At 33.8% G+C, this 26,999-nt stretch overlaps 1 protein-coding gene across 2 annotated transcripts; it reads left to right on the plus strand.

Annotated features, from left to right (window-relative positions):
• Positions 1-603: 603 nt before the first annotated feature.
• On the plus strand, positions 604-26,999 carry LOC117928619 (protein DOWNY MILDEW RESISTANCE 6-like). 2 transcript variants are annotated; one of them, XM_034848551.1, is made up of 5 exons: positions 604-885; positions 1,018-1,265; positions 4,503-4,827; positions 4,905-5,160; positions 26,481-26,999. In XM_034848551.1, the coding sequence occupies exons 1-4, from the start codon at positions 688-690 to the stop codon at positions 5,145-5,147; spliced, it is 1,014 nt and encodes a 337-aa protein (XP_034704442.1). In that variant the 5' UTR covers positions 604-687; the 3' UTR covers positions 5,148-5,160; positions 26,481-26,999. The 2 variants fall into 2 exon arrangements, with proteins under 2 accessions (XP_034704442.1, XP_034704441.1); XM_034848550.1 differs by lacking the exon at positions 26,481-26,999 and having other exon boundaries at positions 4,905-5,633.

Genomic DNA, 26,999 nt, shown 5'->3' on the forward strand with positions numbered 1-26,999 from the left:
AAAGTCAATAAATAAAAAAATTAAATACCGCTTTCAATAATTTTTAGATAAAATTTTATATAATATATTTTATTTGAAACTTAATTTTTAAAGTTTAACTAAAAAATTGTATTGACAATTTTCTTGTTGTGGGTCAAAATACTTTACATTAATCTATCTAGATAACAAAAATTATTAATATAATATTAGAACTTCATATCTTAGTTTTTTTTTTTTAATATATATTGAAATAAAAAGAAAAAAAAAGTTAGAAATGAGTAATATTTAATAGGGAATAGAAAAGGAAAAAAAATACAAAAAAAAATTAAAATTCACACTCACTTGTAGACATATAAGGGATAAGGGTATTTTAGAAATTAATGAAAGACAATATCCTTCGTCTTAATTTTCATACTTTGTTTGGGTCTTGGGCTTAAATATAGGTGGTTGGAGGACCAAATGTTAATTTTTGGATCTAGTTGGCCTAAAACACAATTCTCCCAATGTAAAATGGAGAATATTGACATCAGCAAAAAAAAAGAATGACGTAAGTAATATCGTGGCAGTTTCAATTTCCACCACCCCATTTTAATATCCGACGATACCCTCAACTTTTTTTCTACTCATCATCTGAGGACCTGCCCGCTTTGGAGGCTTCACACCCTTTTCCTTCTTTTTGGCTCTTTCATATTGACCCCACCGGAATCCATGGATTCTAAGGTCCTTTCCACCGGAATCCCATTTACCACTTTGCCGGAGAACTACATCAGACCCGAATCCGAGAGGCCTAGACTCTCCGAAGTTGCCGACTGCGAAAATGTTCCTATCATCGACCTGAGTTGTGAAGATCGAGCCCAAATTATTGAGCAACTCGCTGATGCTTGTAGCCGTTATGGCTTCTTTCAGGTATTCCAATTTGATATAATTTCAGGCTTTATCTCGAATAATGTAAAACTGTAAATAGATCGATATTATTTAAATATAGTGTGGATGTGACCAGTGACTAGGAATTTTAAGCGATGTGATTTTGGTTTGCAGGTTATTAATCATGGGGTGTCTGCAGAAGCCATCGACAAAATGCTACATGTGGCTAATGAGTTTTTCCAGTTACCTGTGGAAGAGAAGATGAAGTTGTATTCAGATGACCCATCAAAGACAATGAGGTTGTCTACCAGTTTCAATGTCAAAAAGGAAAAAGTGCACAATTGGAGAGATTATCTTAGACTTCATTGCCATCCTTTGGAGCAATATATGCCAGAGTGGCCGTCCAATCCTCCTGAGTTCAAGTAAGTACAACACTTTTTATGCTTCATAACTTCAATACTAATACTAAAGCCTTATATTTCAACTACACGACAAATCAATATTCTTTTTATCTTTAATATCTAAGTATGAGTATACGGATGTCCTCCCGCATCATTTTTCCTTTTTGGATACAAATATTCTTATTTTAGAATTAAAAATTCTTTATTATATGATAAATTATACGCAATTGCATGCATGTTTTACGATTTTGATTGAATATACGTAATTGCATGCATGTTCTGCATTCTATAAAATTATTGAAAAGACTATAACCACCATCAAATGAGACTCGTTTGAATGATTTTTTATCATTCACGTTTATTAATTACTTATTTCTATCCTCATAATCGGAAGATTTTGTACAGAATCTAAGAAAAAGGATGAAATTAATTTGAGAGAAAACCTAATTTCTTACTGTTCTTGTGCCATTCTAGAGGAAGAACTAATGAATTTCATAGCAACTTTTACTCTATTCTCTAAAGATCATACTACTTTAGCTTACACTCAATGAATGTAGAGTTAAACATCCAAAGCCATATTCTCATTCCCATCCTCATTTTCTTATTTAATTACTAATATGTCATCTCTCCCTTATTCCTATTTTTCACTTCTTTCAATCATCTCTCAACACAGTGTTTGTTGCACTATCGATGAAAGATTAAAAATATATTTAATAGTAATTCTAATTTCTAATCGTTTTAATACTTAAATGATAAAATTTTTTAAATATTAAAAAAATTAAAAATATTTTTTAAAATTACTATCAAACAAGTTCTAAGAGAATGAAGATAATTTTTACAATATATCGGCAATATCATCTAGTGCATGTAACGCGCACCAGTTGAAAGATTATTTTGTAGCATGAGATTGTGTCAAGACCGAAAAAATTATAATTACATGAAAACACCGTGGGGGCAACAGTCGTTTGAATTTTGAAACCGTGTTCGGGAATTTACGTAAATCTGCCATCATTTAATTTATTTATTTTAAAAATTACTTTACAAGACTTTTCCAGAAATAAGTGCAGAATTGATGTGATGTAGGAGGCCGAGGACCTCAGTGAGGTACCTGTCTCGATTCAGAGACATATCGTGCATGACTTTTTATACTACAGTTTTGTTATAATTGAAGCAAAATAATTAATATAATAAAACTTGAATTATATTTTATCACTGACAGGCTGTAATCTTTGTCCTTTATCATGATTTAAATATGAATTGGGTCGTGGCTTTTGTCACCCGGTTGACGTCAGGGGCCGAAAGGTAGGATGATGTAAGCCCTTGCGAACCATGTGATGTGCTTTATTGTTATTATTATTATAATTATTATTATAATTATGGTCTGTGCTCTGTACAAGACATTAATATAAGTTTAGTACTTGTTCTGGGTAGGCTTTTCGCTTTTGGTTTGTCTGCTCTAGCCACCCACGACCGGCCAACCCCAAAAAGTGGGTTTAAGTTTGAATGGGAGGTCTAGCCCTTGGGTTGGGACTTTGGGAGTTGGGGGTGGTGCTTTGTTTATTTGGAAACATACGATTCTTTGAAGATATTTAAGAAATGAAAAGTGAGTGAGGCAATGTGTACGTGAAGTGTGAGATGGCAAGGACGGCACATGATCATGTGTTGCCATCACATGGCCACAAGAGGGAGACCCATCACCCATCTCACCACTCAACTCTGACTTTTCTTTTTAATACCTTTTCTAAAGGCTTAGGATGGGTTTGGGGTAGGTATCATCCATTTATTCAAATGGCCCACTTTGAATGCCCGGTTAGATATTTTAATCATTCTCACCCATTCAATTTTTATTTCCATCTTTTTATTTTATTATTTATTTATAAAAAAATTTAAATCCATCAATCATTTCCCCTTTCATGTCTATCCCCTTTCTAATGATATTGTCCTCTTCTTTCTCTTCTCACCCCAATCCTAATCCTAATCGAAAGCTTAACTTCATCTTCTTTCTCATTCATCTCCATCCCAATCCTAATCCCAATCCAGAGCTTAACTTCCCTTCTTTTTTTTTCCTTTTTTTTTTATATTGGATACAAAAGCAAAATATAAGAAAAAGAAAATAAATAAATTATTTTGTATTATATTTTAAAGTCATTTTACTTATTTAATTTTTCTATATAAAGACTAAATAATTTAAAAATTATAAGTTTTTTTACTAATTTTTATTGTATTTGATTTTCTTTAATAATTTTCATGTTAAAACCAATTATATGAAATTCATTTTTCTTAATAATTTTTTTAGTATTTTCCAAGAACCAAACATAGTTATTGCAACCTGTGGTGTGACATGATCTATGATGTGGCACATCATAATCACCCTTTCTTTATTTAAAATAAAAAATTATATTGAATAAAAACGGGAGAAAAGGAGATGACAATGGTGTAACTATGGCCATTTAAAACAGTAATAAATCATACTCATCCCTTTTCTTTTCATATCATTAAAGAAAGAAGAAGAATGAAAATTAGGATTGGAAATAGGTGAGAAGAAGAGTTAAGATTGGAGAGGCTAGTTTTGTCATTTTAAATTAACAATTTATATACGAAAAAAAAAAACACAAGATCAACGTATTTAATAATACTTTTTATTTATCTTTTTGTACACTAATTGGATCATCATGTGAAACATATAATAACTTGAGGTCTTGGCTTCAAAATGATCTCAAAGGTTTTTTTTTTTCTTTTTTTTTCAAATAATATTATTAAATTCCAAATAAAGTATTAATGAACTGAATGTGTCATTAATTATCTCATAAACTATTGCCATGGAGTTTAAAATTATAAAAGTTAAATGGTAGTTTAATGTGATATTAGAATTATGTTGAGTTGAACTATTTAATTTATTAGTTAAGATTGGTTGATAGAATTGTATCTATCCTATATATTCAACAAATAGACATATAATTAGAGTGCATATCAAGTATTAAAAATGTTAAAAATGTTTTTTAAAATTACTGTCAAATACACTTTTAGAATGCGTTGGAGAGTGATTTTAGAAAACATTTTTAATATTTTTAATACTTAAATGACAAAAAAATTTTAAGTATCAGAAAAATTAAAAACATTTTCTAAAATTATTATCAAACTAACTTTTAGTTATATAATAGTTTCCTCAGTTTTTTTTTTTTTTTTTTTAATCCTCCAAAATGAAGACATAAGAAGTAAGAGAAAATCTAATTATTACAATTTCTTTGGCATTGATAGGGATACCGTGAGCAATTACTGTGTAGAGGTTCGACAACTTGGGCACAGACTGGAAGAAGCCATAGGAGAGAGTTTAGGCTTGGAAAAAGATTATATAAGAAATACATTGGGTGAACAAGGGCAACATATGGCGGTAAACTATTATCCACCTTGTCCCGAGCCAGAGTTAACTTACGGACTGCCAGCACATACGGACCCCAATGCTCTTACAATTCTTCTTCAAGACTCACATGTCGCGGGTCTTCAAGTCCTTAAGGACGGCAAGTGGGTTGCTGTTAAACCCCACCCAGGTGCTTTTGTCGTTAACATTGGCGATCAATTGCAGGTAAAATTAACAAAATTGTTTTATATCTTAATATTCTCTTATAGAGTTAATCAAAACTAACAAATGATCGCATGCAGGCATTGAGCAATGGCAAGTACAGAAGTGTATGGCACCGAGCCACTGTTAATGTCGGTAAGGCAAGGATGTCGATTGCTTCTTTCCTCTGCCCAAGCGATGATGCGCTCATTAGTCCAGCAAGGGCCCTCACGGATGAGGGGTCTGCAGCCATATACAGGAGTTTCACGTATGCAGAGTATTACAAAAAGTTCTGGAGCAGGAACCTTGACCAAGAGCACTGTTTGGAAGTTTTTAAGAACTAGTGACCTTTAATGTGTGAGATCTCTACTTAGTATGTTGCCTATTAGTATGTTTTATGGTTATTATCTTCTAATACGCTCCTAGAATGCTTCTTCAACAAGGCATAATGCGCAATTTCTCCTTTGGCTTTTAAGAAAATAAAAGAAAATCATAAGCATGTCATAATGTCTGCTGGAGAAGCATTTTGAACAGACTAGTTAGAGAGTGAGTATGATTATTTTCCATTGGTGTGTGCTATTATGTTATGGAGCGTATTGCTATTAGTTTAGGAAAATAGCTTGATGGTTACATAATTAACATGCTCCTTCCAACTTTTTTTATGCTTATGCAACATATTATGAGCCATTGCAACTGTTGGAGCAAGTAGAAAATATGTCTAGTTCTATTATGAATAAGATGTTGGGATTTTTGTTTTTATTTTCTTGTTTGTTCTGTATTGTCAACTCAGAAAAATGTGGTACTCGTATTATGAAGATGAACTTTATTTATTGTTGCAATTTTGTTACAATTTAGCAATTTCATAGAATGTTTGATATTGTTTCATTGTGCATGATCATATATATGAAGGTTGGTGAAAAGGAAAGTTAAGGACTTACGTGGTAACTATTTTCAGAAACAATTCTAAAAAACAGTTTTTAAAAATAGTTTTTTAAAACTGTTTTTTATGTCTTATAAAACAAAAGTTTGTTTGAAAACCTAAAATGTTTTTAATTTGTTTTTAATATTTTTAACTATGTTTTAAAAATAATTTTTATGTCTTGTGTTTTATTTTTAATCATTTTACATGTTTTTATAATTATTTTTAAAAAATGTCTAAAAAAACAAGTGAAAATAATATAAAATAATTAAAAGATAAGTTTTGAAAACACTATTTTTTGTTCTTAAAAACAGAAAATAGAAAATAGTTATTTGTTGTTAAACGTGTTTATTTTTTAGAGAACAGAAAAAGGTTTTAAAAAACAGTTACCAAATGTCAAAATACTAAAAAAAAACCCCACAAAAATCGAGAACTCTGAGAACTCTGATCAGTTTATTGTCCTTTGCATCCATCTATATACATATATCCTATACATAGAGTCTAAATTCCTAAATTGTATATGGTAACATTAAAAAATACATGGTAAGCCAATATGTTAATCTTTTCCTATATGTACAGCCAATTTCATTCCTAATTTGTATATGGTAACATTAACATCCCCCCTCAAATTGATGTTGGTAAGTCAACCAGAAACAATTTGCCAATAAGAAATTGATATCGTTGTCGAGTCAAAGCTTTGGTGAAGATATCAACCACTTAGAGATCAGAAGAAATGTAAGGAAGAGATATCACCCAACTTTCCAAGGTGTTTCGAATAGAATGACAATCAACCTCAATGTGCTTGGTACGTTCATGAAAAACAGGATTGGTGGCAATTTGAATAGCACTAGTGTTATCAGCATGAAGAGGTGAAGAAGTAGTCTGAGGAAACCCAAGCTCCTCAAGAAGACCGCGTAGCCATACAATTTCAGAACAAGTAGTAGACATGGCACAATACTCGGCCTCAATAGAGGATTTAGAAACACGATCTTGTTTCTTACGTCTCCAAGAAATTAGGGCATCACCTAAAAACATACACCAACCTGTAGTAGATCGACGTGTATCTGGACACCCACCCCAATTAGCATCACTATAGGCAACAAGTTGAAGAGATGAGTCGGTAGGAAAAAACAACCCACGAGTAGGTGAACCTCGAAAATAGCGGATGATGCGTTGAATTGCAGCAAGATGGAAATGCTGAGGAGAAGTCATAAACTGACTGACCTAATGAACAGCATAGGAGATATCAGGTCGTGTAGTGGTCAAGTAGATAAGACTCCCAACCAGGCGCCGATAGAGAGTAGGATCATCTAGAAGGTCCCCTTCATCTTTCTTGTATTTGACATTTACCTCCATAGGAGTATCAACAGAAGAAGTGTCCTCCAAACCAGCCAAAGTGATAAGATCTTGAATATACTTATGCTGGTTCACGAAAATACCACTAGCCCAATGATGAACTTCCAATCCTAAGAAGTATGTGAGTTGTCCAAGATCTTTCATATGGAAAGTTGTATGTAACAACTACTGAAGCTTAGTAATCAAACTATAGTTAGTGACAATAATGATAATATCATCCACATAAACCAAGAGAAGGACTATACCTGAAACAGATGTGTGGAAGAAGAGGGAAGAATCATATTGACTTTGGGTAAAGCTGAAGGAAAGAATTGTATTGCGAAACTTCTCAAACCAAGCCCGGGGCGCCTGCTTGAGCCCATACAAAGAACGTTTTAGCTTACAAACATCATGAGGAGAAGAATTAGTCATACCAGAGGGAAGCTTCATGTAAATCTCTTCCTGGAGATCACCATGAAGAAAAACATTCTTCACATCCATCTGATGTAGTTGCCATGACTGTGAAGCGTCAATAGCTAAGATGGTTCGAACCATGGTCATTTTGGCAACAGGAGCAAATGTCTCCTCATAATCAACCCCATATTCCTACTTGTTACCCAAAGCTACGAGGCGAGCTTTATACCGGTCCAAAGAGCCATCAGAACGAAGTTTTACAGAGAAAACCCATTTACTCCCAATAGGTTTGACTGTAGGAGGACAAGGAACAATATCCCAAGTATGATTCTCCTCAAGTGCTTGAAGTTCTGCTTGCATTGCATTTTGCCAACACTCATGTTCCATGGCCTGTTTGTAGCAAGAGGGAATAGAAATAGTGGATAAAGTAGCAACAAGAGAGACAGGAAAGAAAAATCCATACCAATTAGGGGGTCGAGAAAGATGAGTAGACCGACGAAGAGTGGTGGAAGCAGGAGCAAGATCAGGATCAGGCGTCGGGTCAAGATTGGAAAGGGGCACATAGGAAGTGGAATTGGACTCATGTCGACTGCATCTTTCATACACAAAACCAGGTTTGAACCTTTCCACAATTGTCGGGGATTCAGAAAAACTAGGCAGAAAAGATACATATGCAGATGGAAGCTCAATATGAGATGGAAAGAAATATTGATTTTCAAAGAAAATTACATTCCGAGAAACTCGTATACGACCAGCATGGGGATCATAACAAACATAATCCTTGTGAGGGATAGCATAACCAAGAAAAGCACACTTAATAGACTGAGCAGTAAGTTTATGTCGTTCATGAGTAGGTAGATGCACAAAACAAACACAACCAAATGTACGAAGATCAAAATATAAAGGAGAATGACCAAACAACTTAGAGAAAGGAGAAACATGATTTAACATAGGAGAGGGTAAGCGATTGATCAAATGAACTGCAGTAGAAAGTGCTTCACACCAAAAACGATGAGGAACCGATGAGTTAAGTAAAAGAGTTCTTACCACATCAAGAAGGTGGCGATTTTTCCTCTCAGCAACACCGTTGTGTTGTGGTGTCGAAGGACAAGAACGAGATGATCCCTTTGCTTTGAAGAAAGTCCTTAAACTCATTAGACATGTATTCTCCGCCAGAATCAGAGTGCAAAACCTTGATGCTGGCAGAGAATTGAGTCTCAATAAGTGCAAAAAATCGCTTAAAGACTGAAAAAACTTTAGCCTTAACTCGGAGGAAGTAAACCCAAGTAAAACGACTAAAGTCATCAATGAAAGTAACAAAGTACTTGTAATGTGCATGAGAAACAATAGGTGCAATCCCCTAAACGTCACTATGTATAATATCAAAACATTGTGAGGCACGCGATGCGGAATGAGGAAAAGGTAGAACTTTACTTTTGCCAAGTTTGCATGATGTACAATCGAAAGAAAGATCAAGAGAAGAACACGTTTTAATTCCCAATAATCCAAAATTAAACAAAGTACGAAGTACATCAGAGTTTGGGTGGCCAAGACGTCTATGCCACATCTTATGTCCAAAACCAACAACATTACATGCAAAGGAAAGTAAAGGAAAACTAGGAATAATAGTGGAAGGAGAAACATGAAGAGGAAAGAGTCGTCCCACTTTAGGCCCCTTCGCGATCATCTTCCCGAACACTTGATCTTGCACAACACAACCAGAACGGGAGAAATTGACATTACAATTATTATCAACCAATTGACCAACATAAAAAAGATTTGTGGAGAGGTCAGGAGACACAAAAAACATCAATTAAGGAAGAGGAAAGATCACTAACAACACTAATAGGGAGAGAACTACCATCATCACTGTTAATTTTCAGATTTCCATCATAATTTCTGACATTGGAAAGAGAAAGAACAATATTCGTCATATGGTTAGAAGCTCCAGATTCAAAATTCCATGGCTTAGAAGAAATCGTATGATTACCTGAGAGCCCAAAAGCAAAAAAAAAACAGAAATGATCATTTGTTGTACCATTTCAGGAGTGAGTGTGTTCGGGTTTGCTAAGGCTGTAGGAGCAGGAATAGGAACAATCAAAGAGGCAGCAGGCAATGCAATAGAACTAGAGGCACTAGTGGAGGCATGATAAGCAGTACCCTGCTTCCTTTCAAGCCAAATGGGACAAGCAGAGATGATATGACCTTGTTTCTTACAGTAGTTATAGAACTTCTTAGGACAATCCCGAGCAATGTGACCAAAATCTTTACAACTAAAGCACTGGACGGCCCGCATATCTCGACTCTTATTTCGCCCCTATGCTGCATAAGCTACAGAAACAGGTGCACTAACATTAGCCCGATGTTCCATGGTAGCTTGAGTTACGATACGCTGCTCCTCACGCAAAAGTTCACTCAAGCAGGCATCCAAAGATGGTACTGGATGACGATTCATAAAATTAGACCGTGCAATTTCAAAGTCGGGTCGTAGCTTCATCAAGAATTGATCTCGCTTGCTGGTTGCTTGCACTACTTGGACAGTAGAGAGAGTTGCAGCGGGAACATTAGCATAAACAATGTCAGAATAATCAGTCCAAAGAGTTTGAAAACCAGAAAAATATTCCTCAATTGAGAGACTTCCCTATGTGAAATTAGACATCTCATACTCCAATTGAAAACGCCTAGCAGAGTTGTCTTGATTGTAAACCATGTGGAGATAATTCCACATAACAGCAGTAGTTTTATAAGGCCTCAAATTGAGAACAAGGTGAGGTTCAACCGAGCTAAGGATCCAGGTCATAACCCGAGCATCCTTAATTTCCCACTTAGACAAAGCCTCGGCATCACGAGGTGCAAGATTACTCCCATCAATATGAACCCATAATTCTTTTCCTTTGACAAATAATTTAAATTGAAACTCCCAAGTACAATAATTTTTGCCAGTAAATCTAATAGGAAACGATTCCAACTTATCTGATGACATGATGCAACCGAGAAACAAAGGAAATAGCCCACTAGAAAATTGGAACAGAAACGGCCAAGAACCAGGTCACGATGAACCCGATCAACACTGTTTTCAATGCCAAGCATTTGATTGGTAGAAGATCTCGAACTTCACTCAGAAGGTGCCGAAACCTTGCTCTAATACCATGTCAAAATACTAAAAAAAAAAAAACTCCACAGAAACTGAGAACTCTGATCAGTTTATTGTCATCTGCATCCATCTATATACATACATACATACATACATACATACATACATACATACATATATATATATATATATATATATATATATATATCCTATAAACAGAGTCTAAATTCCTAAATTATATATGGTAACATTAACAAATACATGGTAAGCCAATCTGTCAATCTTTTCTTATATGTACAACCAATTTCATTCCTAATTTGTATATGGTAACATTAAGACCAAACACACCCTAAGCTTCCATATTCTTAAGAGTTGATTAATTGTATAATTAAGTTGCTCATTCTCTATATCTGTGGAAGCTTATGGAAAAACAGTGTCAGCTATATCTGTGGGTGTATTATATAAATTATCATCTTCTATATATTGAAGTGTATATATTTTGATAGTCCTAAAGAAAATTTGTATTTTTTTTTTCTTGATGGTTTTTTGCTTTTAGAGTTTTTAGGTGGAACTTGTATTATATGATAGTTAACACACTTTAATCTATAAGAATTATTTACAATGTTGCAGTGACGCTTACTTAGGGATTGTAACTCCTCAATTAAGTATCATATGCAGTTCCTTGGAGATAGAACACAAATACTTAGGAAATCCTCTAAATTTATAAACTATAAGTAGGGATGGTAATGATTGGACTACCCGCTCGTCGCTAATAGGACGGACTTGAAATTTAAATAAACGGGTTAAGAGTGGATTTGAGATTTTTTTTTTTTAAATCAAAGACGAGTTTAGTTATTACCTTGCCTCACCCTGATTATTTTATTATTATATATATCACACCTTTTGTTTTAATATTATTATTGTTGTTATTTTAAATTGAAATCACATCTTGAAATTGTGGCTTTAGTACACATTTAGAAACCACATTTTGATATTACAGTATTTGATTTGTATAGAAGTCACATTTTCAAACTAACTTAAAGAAAAAAAAATAGTTTCACGATGTGCCTAAAACTTACATTATATTTATAAAATGGGACAATTTAAACTCAAATTCCAAAAGATGAATGATCCATATGATCTTTAGGGCATTTAAATATAAAAAACAAAAAGACTAAAACCATGAGGCAAGAGGATTGAAGTGATATTGATTTAGAAAGGAAAAGATGAGAGAAAAGTGAAGTAATATGACTAGAATTGATCAAATTTTAACTCATAAAGCCTCCTTACTAGATCACAATTGCCCTTGATTGATTAAAAGAGAAATTACTTGATCAGTTGGAGCAACAACAAAAGATTCTCTATTTTGTTATATTTTCATATATTAAAAAAATGTTTTTCAATAATCTATTGGTTGATTGCGGAGTTGTATGGGAGTTCTATTTCAACGATAAGGTATTGACCAATAACTTTATTTGGTATTGACCAATAACCTTATTTGGTGAGTCAGGACCACATTCATAGGGAATAACTTTATTTCAAGGATAAGGTATTGACCAATAACTTTATTTGGTGAGTTAGGACCATATTCATAGGGAATACTCATGAAAAATATGAAACAAAAAAAAGAATGAATTATAGAGCAAAGAGATTATTTTAAAATGTTCCCGTTGCCAAATTTTTGAGAAAAATAACATAAAATTAACAAATAAAAGTTACCTTTTATCATTAATGAATAGTTTTAGGTTTCGATTTTTTTAAAGAGTGTATTCTCCATTTGATACTCATTTTTTTCATTATTTGAAATCAATATGTTTCTCACCCTACCATTTCAACAATTGCTAGACCAAAATAGAAATAAAAATCAATAACCTTAATACTAGGGCTAAGAATTAGGGATATCAACATTTATCTAATGAAGTAACTCTTCAAGTACAAGAAATGAGTTACTTTCTAAAGTTTTTAAGAACTAAATGGACTAGATATGAGTACAATTAATTCTTTAAGTTTAGGATGCTTCTAGTCTCATGTGTGGAGTCCTAAGGTCATCCTCATCCCAGCTAATAATTTAATCAAGTATAGAAAATATTGAAAACATCATAAAGTAATAAAGACAATCATTAAGCCTAGAAAGATTGAATCTTCAAAAATTGTGCTAAAGTTAACAAATAAAGACAAATCATTAAGCCTAATAATTTAATCAAGCATAGAAAATATTGAAAACATCATAAAATAATAAAGACAATCATTAAACCTAAAAAGATTGAATCTTCAAAAATTATGTTAAACTTGACAAATCAAGACAAATCATTAAGCCTAATAATTTAATCAAGTATAGAAAATATTGAAAACATCATAAAGTAATAAAGACAGTCATTAAGTCTAAAAAGATTGAATCTTCAAAAATTATGTTAAAACTTGACAAATCAAGACAAATCATTAAGCCTAATAATTTAATCAAGCATAGAAAATATTTAAAACATCATAAAGTAATAAAGACAATCATTAAGTCTAAAAAGATTGAATCTTCAGAAATTATGTTAAACTTGACAAATCAAGACAAATCATTAAGGCTAATAATTTAATCAAGCATAGAAAATATTGAAAACATCATAAAGTAATAAAGACAATCATCAAGCCCAAAAAGATTGAATCTTCAAAAATTATGTTAGACTTGACAAATCAAAACAAATCATTAAGCCTAATAATTTAATCAAGTATAGAAAATATTGAAAACATCATAAAGTAATAAAGACAATCATTAAGCCTAAAAGGATTGAATCTTCAAAAATTATATTAAAACTTGACAAATCAAGACAAATCATTAAGCCTAATAATTTAATCAAGTATAGAAAATATTTAAAACATCATAAAGTAATAAAGACAATCATTAAGCCTAAAAAGATTGAATCTTCAAAAATTATGCTAAACTTGACAATTCAAGATAAAGTGATTACAAATTCTAGAGAGCAAAGCAAATTCTAAGAATCAAATCTAAAAGTTCTAGGTCAAAGATGATCAAGTTTCTAATTCTATTCAAATAAAGAAGGAAAGAAAACTCAAGGAAATCTTCATATGTGTGTTGTATGAGAAAATCTGTGTTTTTCATTCATTTTCTCTCATTTTGTTTTCCTTATTTCCCTCTCCAAACGTATTAAAAAGCTTCTTTCTCAAAAACTAAAAGATGTTTAGACATAGATTCTCCAAACCCTATCTTGCAGGAAGATGTTTTAGGCCTTTATAACCATGTTTGAGTCTTCTCCAATTAGGCTTTAAATCCCTTCACCTCCAACAAAATTTTTTATTTTTTACTTTGAATTATGTGATTTTTGTAGTAAGGCAAATGATCTCAAAATATGAGGAAATTGGAAAATCCATTATCAATGAATCTAGAACATATCAAAATTTATTTCACTCAATTTGGGCACATATATCCCCCTAAAATAATTGCAAACTTCAGATTGGTTGAAATCAGGTTTATAGAGGAGTTATGTGAACTTGCTCTTATCTTGCTACTTTGTTCTCACTTCCAAACCTTTATGTAGCTTTCTTAAACTCTTCGAGATCATTTCAACAGTGAAAGTTATCTTCCTAAGCCATTCAAGTTTGAGATCTTGAAGGAAAATACCTACAAAGTTTTAAATAAAACTTGAAAACCATGAGAAATGCCCGCATGGAGGGATAATGCAAACTTAACTAATTAAGGGTTACAATGTCCACTAAATTACTTCAAAATGTATGAAAACATTAGCGATAGTAATCAATTTATAATGTTCATAAACTATCGAAGTAAATTTAAAAGAGCTTAAGACTTAAGGTGACTCCCATTTTCCAAATGTCTTGAACTTTAGAACTTTAAACATAATAATAAATAATTAAGCTTCCATAAACTAAAAATAACTTTAATTTAGTGTCCTTGAAATGAAATAAAACAAAAAAAAAAATTTAAAGAATGCTTCATAGCAAAGGTTTAGAGAAATGTTAATTATATAAACAATTAGAGTTCAACTTATAAGCTACTGAACTTCTTATATCTTATACAAAAAGAGCTATATAAAAGTGAACATAAACACAAACTTAATATAAAATTAATACTATGATAATGATCATGCTAAACTAAGTTTTGCTAGTTTAAATCTTCCATAATCAAGAAAACCAAATAGTATTCCGGATTTTAAAGCTAAAGTTTCTCATTTTATTGTGCTTAATATTTTTATTTTTTTTAATATCATAAATTTGGTTATATCAATTTGTTTTACAATCTAAATGAAATATATATATATATATATATATATATATAGTTATTGATTGATTTCTTCTTTCAATAGAATTCCCTTGTGTATTCTGTAAATATTCTTAGTATTCTTTCTTTTTTCTTTTTGTTATTTTTTTGTACGACTATAATCTAGCCTTAACTATTATATCAACACAAGAGAGAAAAATGTTTTTTTTTTTTTTTTTCCAATTTCCATGATGGTATTATAACCATCTATAAGGTTCTAGGGTTGTTGTGGAGTTCTTCTCTAATTGTTGGCTTTCATCGCTAGCTTGTTCCAACATTCATTGCTAGCCTTTTCTGGCCTATTTCAACTATCTATTTAGTTTAAGATGTCTGTTACATTAGAAAAATTAGGAAACTCTTCTGTAACCCCACCAATCCCAACAAAAAATCCTCTATCATAGGTAGAGATGACAAGACAACCAATAACAACAATTAGAACCTTCAAGTTATTGCTTATTAGGGGGAAAAAAAACTCAAAATGCAACATATACAAGCCTTTTTGAATTGATAACCTTTACTAAAAAGCAAGTAGAGAATTTCTATAGGTTTATGAGTAAAAAAAATCTCTTCTAATTCATCATCTTCAGCAAATTTGGCCTAGACAAGTTCCTTATTGTCCTTCATTTTAGAAGCACAAAATTAGACCTCTAGGTTACATATTAAGGGGACATAAACCACATGATAGGTTCATCAAAATTATTTTCTTCCTTGTTACCCATCATTTTAAAAGCACAAAATTAGACTTCTTGGTTATATATTCAAGGGCCACAAACTACATGATAGGTTCATCAAACTTATTTTCTTCTTATATTCCATATAGGGTAATAAAAAGGTTTAAATTATTGTAGTATACTAACTCCCAATTATGGGGATGACTAGTCTTGGTCATCGGGATGGATTTCCCATGGTGAGTGCATGTGTATGGTTACACATTGAATATGATTACGTAAATCATGACATTAGCTATCAAGTAGTCATGATTCACTAAGGTATTATGCTACATGAACTCTTAAATTTGAGAGGATATTGAGCATGAACTAAAATCAACATGCTACTTTGACAATAGGTATTCTCAATAGAAACATCATGTTATCTTATTGAATTGAGACAACGTGTTTTTTTGGATGATCCTAAGGACTTGTAATCATGAAATCTATAGCGCCATAATAATTCATTTAGTGGAATTTGACATGTGCTATTTGTGAACTAGAGTATGTTATTTGATTATATTATAAGAGGATCTGTAACTTATGAATTGAAGAGGTGATCTTGAGAGGTTGATAGCATTTACCTCATTAGATTATAGATACCGGTTCATGGGTAGTCTACGGGCAATGGGTGGAAGGTTACAACCCAATTATTATTTCTCAATTTAATATCACAGGATATTATAGTGTAGTTGGCTCCCTATCGTGGGATGTTGAGTCAACTTCAAAATTAAATTTTAAGGGAGCTAATATTTTCCTATGGATCCTAGTGGTCCTCGCTTGAGCTCATGTTCCTAGGTGACTAGTTTTTAGGGTTAGTTAGGCTATTTATTAACATGTGTGCATAAGAGCATTTTGGTAAAAATGCATAGGAGCTTGTGAATATTATCTCTGGATTAGGCTAATTAATCAATTAGAACACAAATGGGTTGGATTAAGTGACCTAAGCCTAAGATGAACTTAAGTCACTTAAGCCCACAAGGAAACTTATATAAACCCCCCTTAAGAGTTAATGCTTCATTTTTCTTCTTTACTTTTCTTCTTCACTTTTTCTTAATTTAAAGAGAAGAACTCTACCCTCTACCACTCTGAGAGGATTCCACCATCATCAAGTGCTTAAATCTAGGAAAGAGAGCCATCGGGTTTAAGATCCCTTATTTTTTAGATTTGTACCAACTTTTTCATCGACTGGAATAAATTAGGGGACATTCAAATCACATGTATGGTTTTTATCTTTAGATTAATGGTTATTAATGCGTTTTATTACCATTTTTTTATCAGAAACAAAAGATATGTATTAAATGAGAAAATAAACATGAGAAGTATGAGGAATCCTCCCTATGAAATACAAACTTGATCAAAAGAACTAAGTAAACCTCCACTAACCAAGGAAGGTTATATAAAAGGAACAAAAGGCCTATACAAGTAAAACAATCCTGACCCTATAGACCCAACCCTAAGGTGTACATAACATAAACCAACTAAGCTGGATTACATTCAAAGGATATGGTTTAAAAATGTCTATACAGTAAGTTTAAAAAAAACATAAAAATGAAGATGATCCCACATCATCTCCGACGTCTTCCAAATGTCCTCGAAAATCCTATCATTCCTCTCTCTCCACAAAATCCATAACAAAAAGACACACACGATCCTCCAAAGAGTCTTGCCTCTAATAGAATTCCCAAAAAACTTGAAAGAAATCACTATCATATCACAAATACTACTTGGCTGAACCCACTCTCTCCCAGCCTGTGAAAAAAATTCTATACCACAATCCTAAAGTGATAAGACAATACAAGAAGTGATCATCAATCATTTCTTTGCTGCTCCTACAAAGAATGCACCAATCGGGGATAAAGTTTTAAAAGGTCTTCTCAAATACAACATGTCAACAATATTTACCTTTTTATGTGCCACTAACCAAGCAAGGGCCCTGGCCTTAGATGGGACTTTTGATTTCCATAAAAAAATTAGTTGGGTAGAAAGGAACGAAATTTGAGACAATGGATAAGGTTGAAAAATTTTATTTAACTAAGAAAATTCCTAAAAATGATATCCAAGCTTTCGCATTTGGAACTAAAAGAGTCAAGTGAATAAGGGAAAGTAAGGGCTTTAGTTTTTCAAGATCCACAATCTTTTTATCAATTAGATGACATCTAAAAACTAGATCCCAATTCAATGAAGTGTTGTTACCCATAATAGTTGAAATAAGATGAGTTTTAGTAGTGGTGATCTTGAAAGGTCTTGGAAATTGTAAATAAAGAGGTTGGTCCTTCCACCATAGATCTTCCTAAAAACAAATTCTGGTCTTATCACCTACTAAAAGACGAGTGTGTGAAAATATGAGCAATGGCCTTCCAAGGGCAACAATGTAACCATTTGAGTATATTGTTGGAGTCTCATCCATTATCATGTGTCCCATAGATACTCAAGATAACTTGATACCAAAGGGCAAAACCTTCCTTAAGGTACCTCCAAAGCCACTTCCCTAATAAAACTTGGTTCCTCAAAGCTATTGAAGTTGGAACCTTGAAAAGAGAAAGAAAATAGCTTGGGATGTGCCTCAAGATTGAATTAGGGTGATTCTACCTTCTAAGGACAAAAAGGTTTTTTTTCCATCCATCCAACCTTCTAGAGACTCTATCCAGCACTAGATCCCAAAATGAGAGTGAATTTGGGTTCCCCCCTAAAAGGAGACCCAAATGCATTAAAGCCCAATAAGAGATTGCACATTCAGGCAAAGAAACCAACCTTGCAATTTGGTCTTGACTAATGTTGATTCCTGAGATAGTGCTCTTATTTAGATTAATCCTTAGCCTTGATAATTGCCCAAACACCAACAAATTTAGCTTGAGAGAATGCAACTTTTCAAAGGATGCTCTAGAAAAAAAAGATAATGTCATCCGCAAACTATAAATGAGACACCCTGGTCCTATTTCTACCCACCAGAAACTCCTTGAATAAACATCTCTCCTCTGCTCTCCCAATGAATTTTCTTAAGACATCAGCTACCAAGATGAAAAGAAAATGGGAAAGGGGATCTCTTTATCTTAGGCCTTTGAATGTCTTAACCCACTCCTTAGCGTTTCCATTTACTAAGATTGCAAAATTTGTCGAAGATAAGCATCCTCTCATCCAAGACCTCCATCTTGAACTATAAACCTTTTTTTTTTTTTTTTTTTTCAATTACATGGTCCAAAAAATCTCAATCAACGTGATCATAGGCCTTTTCAAAATCAGTTTTGAAGGCTACCCCTTCCTCTCTTGATCTCCTTTTCTCATCCACCAACTTATTAGCAATCAAGACATGATCCAAAATTTGTCTTCCCTCAACAAAAACACCTTGGGTTAAAAAGATGGTGTCTTGGAGGAATTTATGCATCCGCCCTGAAAAAACCTTGGCTATGATTTTGTATAAGCTAGTTACCAAGGTAATGGGTCTATAATTTGAGATCCCACTTGTTTGACTCTTTTTTGGCACTAGAACAATGAAGGTAGCGTTCGTGCTTTGATTGATTATTCCATTGTTGTGAAACTTTAAGAACACTCTTAAAAGATCATCCTTAATCGTCTCTCAACATGCATCCCAACATACTTGATAAAAAGAAATTGTGAAACCATTTGGCCTAGGGGCCATTTCCATATTTAAATTCAACACAACATTATGAATCTCCTATGTAAAAAAAAAACGATCCAACCACTCGACACTCTTTGTTGAAATAAGAGACCAATCCAAAACTTCAATCCTTCAAGAACCACCTAAAGGCTTGGAAATAACTTCCCAAAATGGTGCTTAATCTTTTTTGAAATGTTTTCAATATTATTTAAGATTACCTCATATTCTATCACTAAGGATTTAATGTACTTTCTATTCCGCCTACCATTGGCCACCTTATGAAAATATTTTGAATTACAATCCCCTTCTTTTATCCATTTGACTCTAGATTTCTACCTCTAAAACACCTCTTCCTTTAATAGCACATCTTCCAACTCCCTATTCCTTGACGTCTTCCTTGCTACTAGATCAGACGAAGAAAAATTCCCTTGTTGTTCCTTCTCATCTAAACCCACTATCTTCGTAATAATATTTTTCTTTTTTTCCTTTTAAGTCTCCAAAAGACACCTTTTTCATCTCTTTCAATTTTGGCTTGACAAACTGTAACTTTTTCTTGAATTTGTGACCTTCCCACACTTCAAACCAACACTCATTCCACCAACCACCTATAATATCCTTGAAATTTGAATGAATCAACCACATGTTTTCAAATTTAAAAGGTGTCAGCCCCCACTTAAAAGGATTGGTATCTAACACAATTGGACAATGATCCAACGCCAATCTGGGGAGAGCTTCATAGATGCATTGAGGGAAATCTTGCTCCCATTCTCTAGAAAATAAGACTTTTTCCAATATTTTGCAAACGGGGTTTTCTTGCAAATTAAACCAAGTGAAGGACGCATTCCTCAAAGGCATATCACTTAATTCACACTCTTACAAGATCATTAAAATCCTTCATGCTTGGGACTAACCTGGAACCCACTAACTTTTATGAAATTCTTCTTATGACATTAAAATCCCTACCAACACATCATTTTGGAAAAGTTAAGCCTGAAAGATCTTGAAGACTTAAAAGGATTGGTATCTAACACAATTGGACAATGATCCAACTCCAATCTGGGGAGAGCTTCATAGATGCATTGAGGGAAATCTTGCTCCCATTCTCTAGAAAATAAGACTTTTTCCAATATTTTGCAAACGGGGTTTTCTTGCAAATTAAACCAAGTGAAGGACGCATTCCTCAGAGGCATATCACTTAATTCACACTCTTACAAGATCATTAAAATCCTTCATGCTTGGGACTAACCTGGAACCCACTAACTTTTATGAAATTCTTCTTAGGACATTAAAATCCCTACCAACACATCATTTTGGAAAAGTTAAGCCTGAAAGATCTTGAAGACTTAAAAGGATTGGTATCTAACACAATTGGACAATGATCCAACGCCAATCTGGGGAGAGCTTCATAGATGCATTGAGGGAAATTTTGCTCCCATTCTCTAGAAAATAAGACTTTTTCCAATATTTTGCAAACGGGGTTTTCTTGCAAATTAAACCAAGTGAAGGACGCATTCCTCAGAGGCATATCACTTAATTCACACTCTTACAAGATCATTAAAATCCTTCATGCTTGGGACTAACCTGGAACCCACTAACTTTTATGAAATTCTTCTTATGACATTAAAATCCCTACCAACACATCATTTTGGAAAAGTTAAGCCTGAAAGATCTTGAAGACTTAAAAGGATTGGTATCTAACACAATTGGACAATGATCCAACGCTAATCTGGGGAGAGCTTCATAGATGCATTGAGGGAAATCTTGCTCCCATTCTCTAGAAAATAAGACTTTTTCCAATATTTTGCAAATGGGGTTTTCTTGCAAATTAAACCAAGTGAAGGACGCATTCCTCAGAGGCATATCACTTAATTCACACTCTTACAAGATCATTAAAATCCTTCATGCTTGGGACTAACCTGGAACCCACTAACTTTTATGAAATTCTTCTTATGACATTAAAATCCCTACCAACACATCATTTTGGAAAAGTTAAGCCTGAAAGATCTTGAAGACTTAAAAGGATTGGTATCTAACACAATTGGACAATGATCCAACGCTAATCTGGGGAGAGCTTCATAGATGCATTGAGGGAAATCTTGCTCCCATTCTCTAGAAAATAAGACTTTTTCCAATATTTTGCAAATGGGGTTTTCTTGCAAATTAAACCAAGTGAAGGACGCATTCCTCAGAGGCATATCACTTAATTCACACTCTTACAAGATCATTAAAATCCTTCATGCTTGGGACTAACCTGGAACCCACTAACTTTTATGAAATTCTTCTTATGACATTAAAATCCCTACCAACACATCATTTTGGAAAAGTTAAGCCTGAAAGATCTTGAAGACTTAAAAGGATTGGTATCTAACACAATTGGACAATGATCCAACGCCAATCTGGGGAGAGCTTCATAGATGCATTGAGGGAAATCTTGCTCCCATTCTCTAGAAAATAAGACTTTTTCCAATATTTTGCAAACGGGGTTTTCTTGCAAATTAAACCAAGTGAAGGACGCATTCCTCAGAGGCATATCACTTAATTCACACTCTTACAAGATCATTAAAATCCTTCATGCTTGGGACTAACTTGGAACCCACTAACTTTTCTGAAATTCTTCTTATGACATTAAAATCCCTACCAACACATCATTTTGGAAAAGTTAAGCCTGAAAGATCTTGAAGCTCCAACCAAAAATCCTTTCTAAAGTTTGACGAGCTAGGACCATAAACCAAAGTAAACCAGAACAACCCTTTTTCTTCTTAACTCCAACTTGATTGTTATAAAGAAAGATCCTAAAACAACCTCTAAGCACTTAAACCTCAAAGCATCCCAAAAGATTACCACTCCTCCCAAAGCCTCACTATCTGGAAGAATTGCCTACTGTTTGTTTCTGACCTTCCATACGCTACTCACAAACCTCCTATCACAAGACTTTCTCTTTGTTTCTTGTAATAGAACAACATTTGGATTTTCAAGACAGAGAAAATCCTTTACTACTCTTTTTTTCTTTTTGGAACCAATACCTCTAATATTCCAACTAATAATTTCCATAAAAGCTGAAAAAACCCCGAAGACACCCAAGTACCTAGAAAACTAAAGAAGGCTAGGGGTGCCTAAAGAGGTTATGTTCTTCCTTTTGGAATACACCTTTTCCACTAAGAAACCATTGCTTATGGCCGACTGAACTCCATTTTTACTGTATTTGACAATTTTGACATTCAAAGTACCCAAAACCGACTTGATGGAAGATATTTTTGAAGGAGAAATGCCTTCAATATGGAAATTCTCCAATTGAGTAGGACTTGACTCCCGAGACAAACACCTTACCAGGGAAGAAGCTCTATTAGGGTTTATTTGGGGTTTGAAATAGTGTTAGAGACAAGAGAGAGTGGGTGGCAGTTGTTCCCCAAAACTATCCTAGCCTCACCATGTGTCCTCAAAGCTTGTGAAGGGCCTTACGCCATGCCTCTCCCATTGAAGCCGACTCGCTTTTGTAGCAAGTTAACTCCAACTTTCTTTGTACATCTTTTTCTTCCCCTCCAATGATTGAGACTGCAATTATAAAAAATTAGGCACCATCTATCACCTCCAACAATGCTAGCAACACCATGTTTGGATTCATTTCCACCTTCACTTTAACTTTTGTTAAATCTATAAGTTTTAAAGTATCTCCCCACCTCTATCACCTTCCCCCACTTCTTCAAAGTGAATCGTAACTAGTTTTCATTCCATAGATGGAATGGGGCCGCAACTCTATCCAACCCCTCCTGAATTTTCCAAGAACCATTGAACAAAAACTTGGCCTTCACAAATCACAGCTATAGCCCACTTTCCAACTGCTAAGAAAGCTCATTTCCTTGGACCCTTCTTGTCAACCACTCTTGCATAAGACCTATCCCCAGACCACCCTACCAACCCCGCTTTGTTCTTCACCTTTGCTTCCACTTCCTCTGTTCTAGTGACAGAACAAAAAGGGCTCTTTGACACAAAGAAGATCAACTTCCTTAGGGCTTCCCATCCTCTACCTTTGACATCTTCAAGAAAAATCAGAGAAGTAGTTTTTCTGTTTGTAACAAACTTTGAAATTCTAATGAATCTTCCTCTGATTGAAACAAATTTCCACCAAGTCCAACTTATGATTACAAAGAATAAGGTAACAAGTGAACACTTGCTCCTAAATCCAATAGTGCTTTTTCCATAAGTGCCGCACCAATAGTGATAGATATGGTAGGACATCTAGGGTCCTTGTATTTTTCTGGAGTTTATTCTATGATTGCACTAACTTGCTCAATAAGAATGCTTTATTGTCTATGGAGATCTTTGTCTTCACCGTGCATAGGTCCTCCAGAAATTTTGCAGAAACGAACACTTGTTTCCCCATTTCAAGTAAAGGAATATTTACTTTCACCTGTTTCAATACTTCCAATACCTTATTGTATTTATTTTTTCTTCTTCCCCTTTAGAGCTTGAGAAAAAGGTACTAAAACTATGCTCTTTATTCAAGGACAAATTAATCAACTTTTTCTTGCTCTTTACTCTCCTCATTCTCCTTCATTTTGTTTGAGGAATTAGGCTTATCAGGGACAACTTCCTGCTTCTCAGATTCATTCTTTTTTTATTGCTCAGCTTCTCTTAATTCCTTCTCACTTGACAAGGTAACAACTGCTTTAACCTCTTGATGATCACATGACAAGCATGCTTGACCATTCACTACACAGATGGCCTTTAGATTTTGATAAGGTTGAGCAGGGAACTTCCCTTTCTCCCCATTTACTCTGTAGATTCGATTTGTTCATAGTCATCTAGATATTTGTAATAACCTGTGATTTTTATGCATTAAACTTGCACTGCTCATCATTCCACTTTCGTTGCTCAGCAGCTGACCTGCTACTTCTTCATTACATTTCCCCTGCTCCTCAATAAATATCAAAGCTTCAAATGAGGAAGAAGTTGATGAAGGTCTAGAACTCTGTTAAATTTAAACATGGGGTGGATTCTAAAATTAAGGCGGAGAAACTTGATTAAACTAATTGAAATTGCTTTTTCTGCCCTGATATTCCTAACTCCCTTGAAAATTGACTAGGTTACTCCAGCATAAAATAGGGTGTTCCACCAATTTGGATTGTTTGTCTTTGAGAATGGACAATTTTTCTGTTGTCTGAATATGTTATCCTAGCTGACATTCCAATCACAGTAGCTTGTTCATTAAAATTTCTTTGATGATGGGAATGGTAGGACAGTCATGTGCTGCATGCTCCCTTGATTCACATATGGCATGGATTTGAGCTATCTCTGATACTTCATTACACATTTTTCTCGTCTCCAGAGCTTGAAATTCATTCTAGGTCTGTATATTCTTTGGCCCCAATGGGTTAAACCAGGTTTTTGCTTTTGTCTTTCAAAGTTAGAGGAAAAAAAAGCTTCATTCTCATTAGGTTCATGGAGGCATTCTAGTCTTGAAATGTAGGACAAATTTCTTCAGTCTCCTTCAAATGAGTGTAGGGATTCTCTCCTTGACATCCTCTAAAAATTGATAGCAAAGGTACAAGTTGGGAACAAACGGTGGGATACTCTATTTGAGGGATGAAGGAAGATGGAGATGGCATTCTTTTAGGATTCAAATAGTCCATCATGGATCTGAAAGTGCTGGAATGGCTCACTCATAGGTATATTCTGGTTGTTTGGTCTTGTGGACCTTCCATGGTTTGATTTGGATTTAACTCTACAAGAACACTTTCTAGTCTTCCACTAGTGTTCCTTATCCAACAATACAGCATGCACCAAAGAATTCTTTCCCAAGCTCAACTAAACAACAAAAACAAAAACAAGCAAATATAAAACTAACAAATGTACAACAATATATTTACAAAATGGTTAGACAATAGAAGAAAAATGCATCAACAACTACTAATTTTCAAAATTGATCAACTATAGCACCAACTTTTGGTTTATTGATTTGCTTGTATCTTTTATTGCTGATATAAATGAAAATGAAACACTAATGTCTCCTTAGCAATAAGAGTTGCTTTGTCAAAGACCAATTAGCTTCCAAACCAATAATGATGGAATTAATCAAAAAGAGCTTATAACTTAGTTGAAAAACTGACATCGGAGGCGAAGCCACTGGGAAAGAGGATATAAAGGAGTCTGCCATCAGAAATAGTATCCGTTTAAACTGATATGAATCATTATTGGATATTTGTATTAAGCTTTGTAGCATTCCTTTTCGTTTCACTATCAAAATCCTTGTCTTTGTTGTGGGTTCTGATGTCAAAATTCCTTTTCTTCATCTTCAAATTTCAATGTCATGTTCTGGCTTAGACAAGTCCCAATCCACTTAAGATTCCTCTCCAAATCAAAGTTTTATTTGATCCATGCATAAATTTGGATTTTACAGCTTGTCATCGGCTTGCCCGGCTGACATTGAACTAAGATCCATTCATTTCAATAGAAAACCTTTTACTATTTGCCAATTTTGCTCACTTTTGGTTTTCAAATCAATAGTAGATCATGGTGTTTGAAACGGTTCAATAGAAAGGATAAGAGCTAACTTCTTCAGGGTGTGCTATGAAAAACTCAACAATGGCCAGTCTTGGTATCGATTCACATCAGGTTTCCTTTCCCTATCGGTTTGTCATCGCAATGGCTCCCACTATGGGAAATGGTATTAGGATGAGCTTTCAATTTGACAATGACTTTCCCTTTGCATATCCATTAAAATGGCTCATCAGATTGGTATGTCACCACCATATTGTCAGTTGTCGCTTCCTTCATCTTCCTCCAATTCAGCTTGCATCTCTTGGGCAATATGTTATGTTCGTGTGATTTCTGGAAATGGAACTTCAAGAAGAGCAAAAAAAATATTCATAAAGCTGTTGTTATAATACCCTGTTCTAGTCTGTTAAATAATGAAAAAAACATCATGTAGTTTCTCTTTTGAATCTTAAATTCATTTCTATTTTATATATTTTTTAATCTGTTGTTATGCTTCCCTATTCTAGTCTGTTGCTTTTTTCACTTCAACATCTAACATTTTAGTTAAAATTTTTAGAGAACTAGTGTCTGAATTTCAGACTTGTTCTGAGCATTTTAAATATTTGAAATTTTCTTGGGCATTCCCTAGGTCTCATATCCCAGTACTTCAATGTAATTTACTGAATCTTCTAGATGCTCACTCTTTTCATCATGAGTTCAATCCAATGGCATACAATGTTGATATGGTTAATGATGTGCATGCTGCCATTGTTCATATACATCAACATGGAGAACTTAGCTGTGCTGAAATAATTTGTCTTTTTTGGTTGCAGTGAGAAAACCAAGAAGAACTAAATTGTTGTGCCTGGCTCCTTTGTGGTTCTGAGGTATTTATGACTAAAAGTTTAAGTTGCTGCTTGTTGCACTCCAGGATAATGGTTGCAGTTTTCACATTAGTTGAGGATAGATGCTTGCTAATTATGTAGTTTGAATAGTATATTTTTCTTTTAAGATTGCTTTGCTGCTATTAAGGTTTTGTTGATTGAGTGCCGAAGATTTAGAGCAACTTTTGATCTTGTTTGCTGTGTGGTGTTGTTGTCATATTGTTGTTTTGTATCATTTGTAGCTGGCTGTAATATGCCATAGATGATTACTTGTAAATTTACCGTAACAAAACCTTCTGATTGACTTGAATTCAATCAGAAGCAGTACCATCTTTTGCAGCCTAGAAGTGTTAGTGTAGAACAAATTTTATGATCAGGTGAGGAGTGTAGTTTGACCTTTTTATTGGTTCCTTTCTTCTGCTCAGAATACTTGAAGTATTAAAATATTTGCCAGGTTTCAACTGCACA

The sequence above is a fragment of the Vitis riparia genome, chromosome 13 (genome assembly GCF_004353265.1).
Source record: "Vitis riparia cultivar Riparia Gloire de Montpellier isolate 1030 chromosome 13, EGFV_Vit.rip_1.0, whole genome shotgun sequence".
In the NCBI taxonomy this organism is placed as follows: domain Eukaryota; kingdom Viridiplantae; phylum Streptophyta; class Magnoliopsida; order Vitales; family Vitaceae; genus Vitis; species Vitis riparia.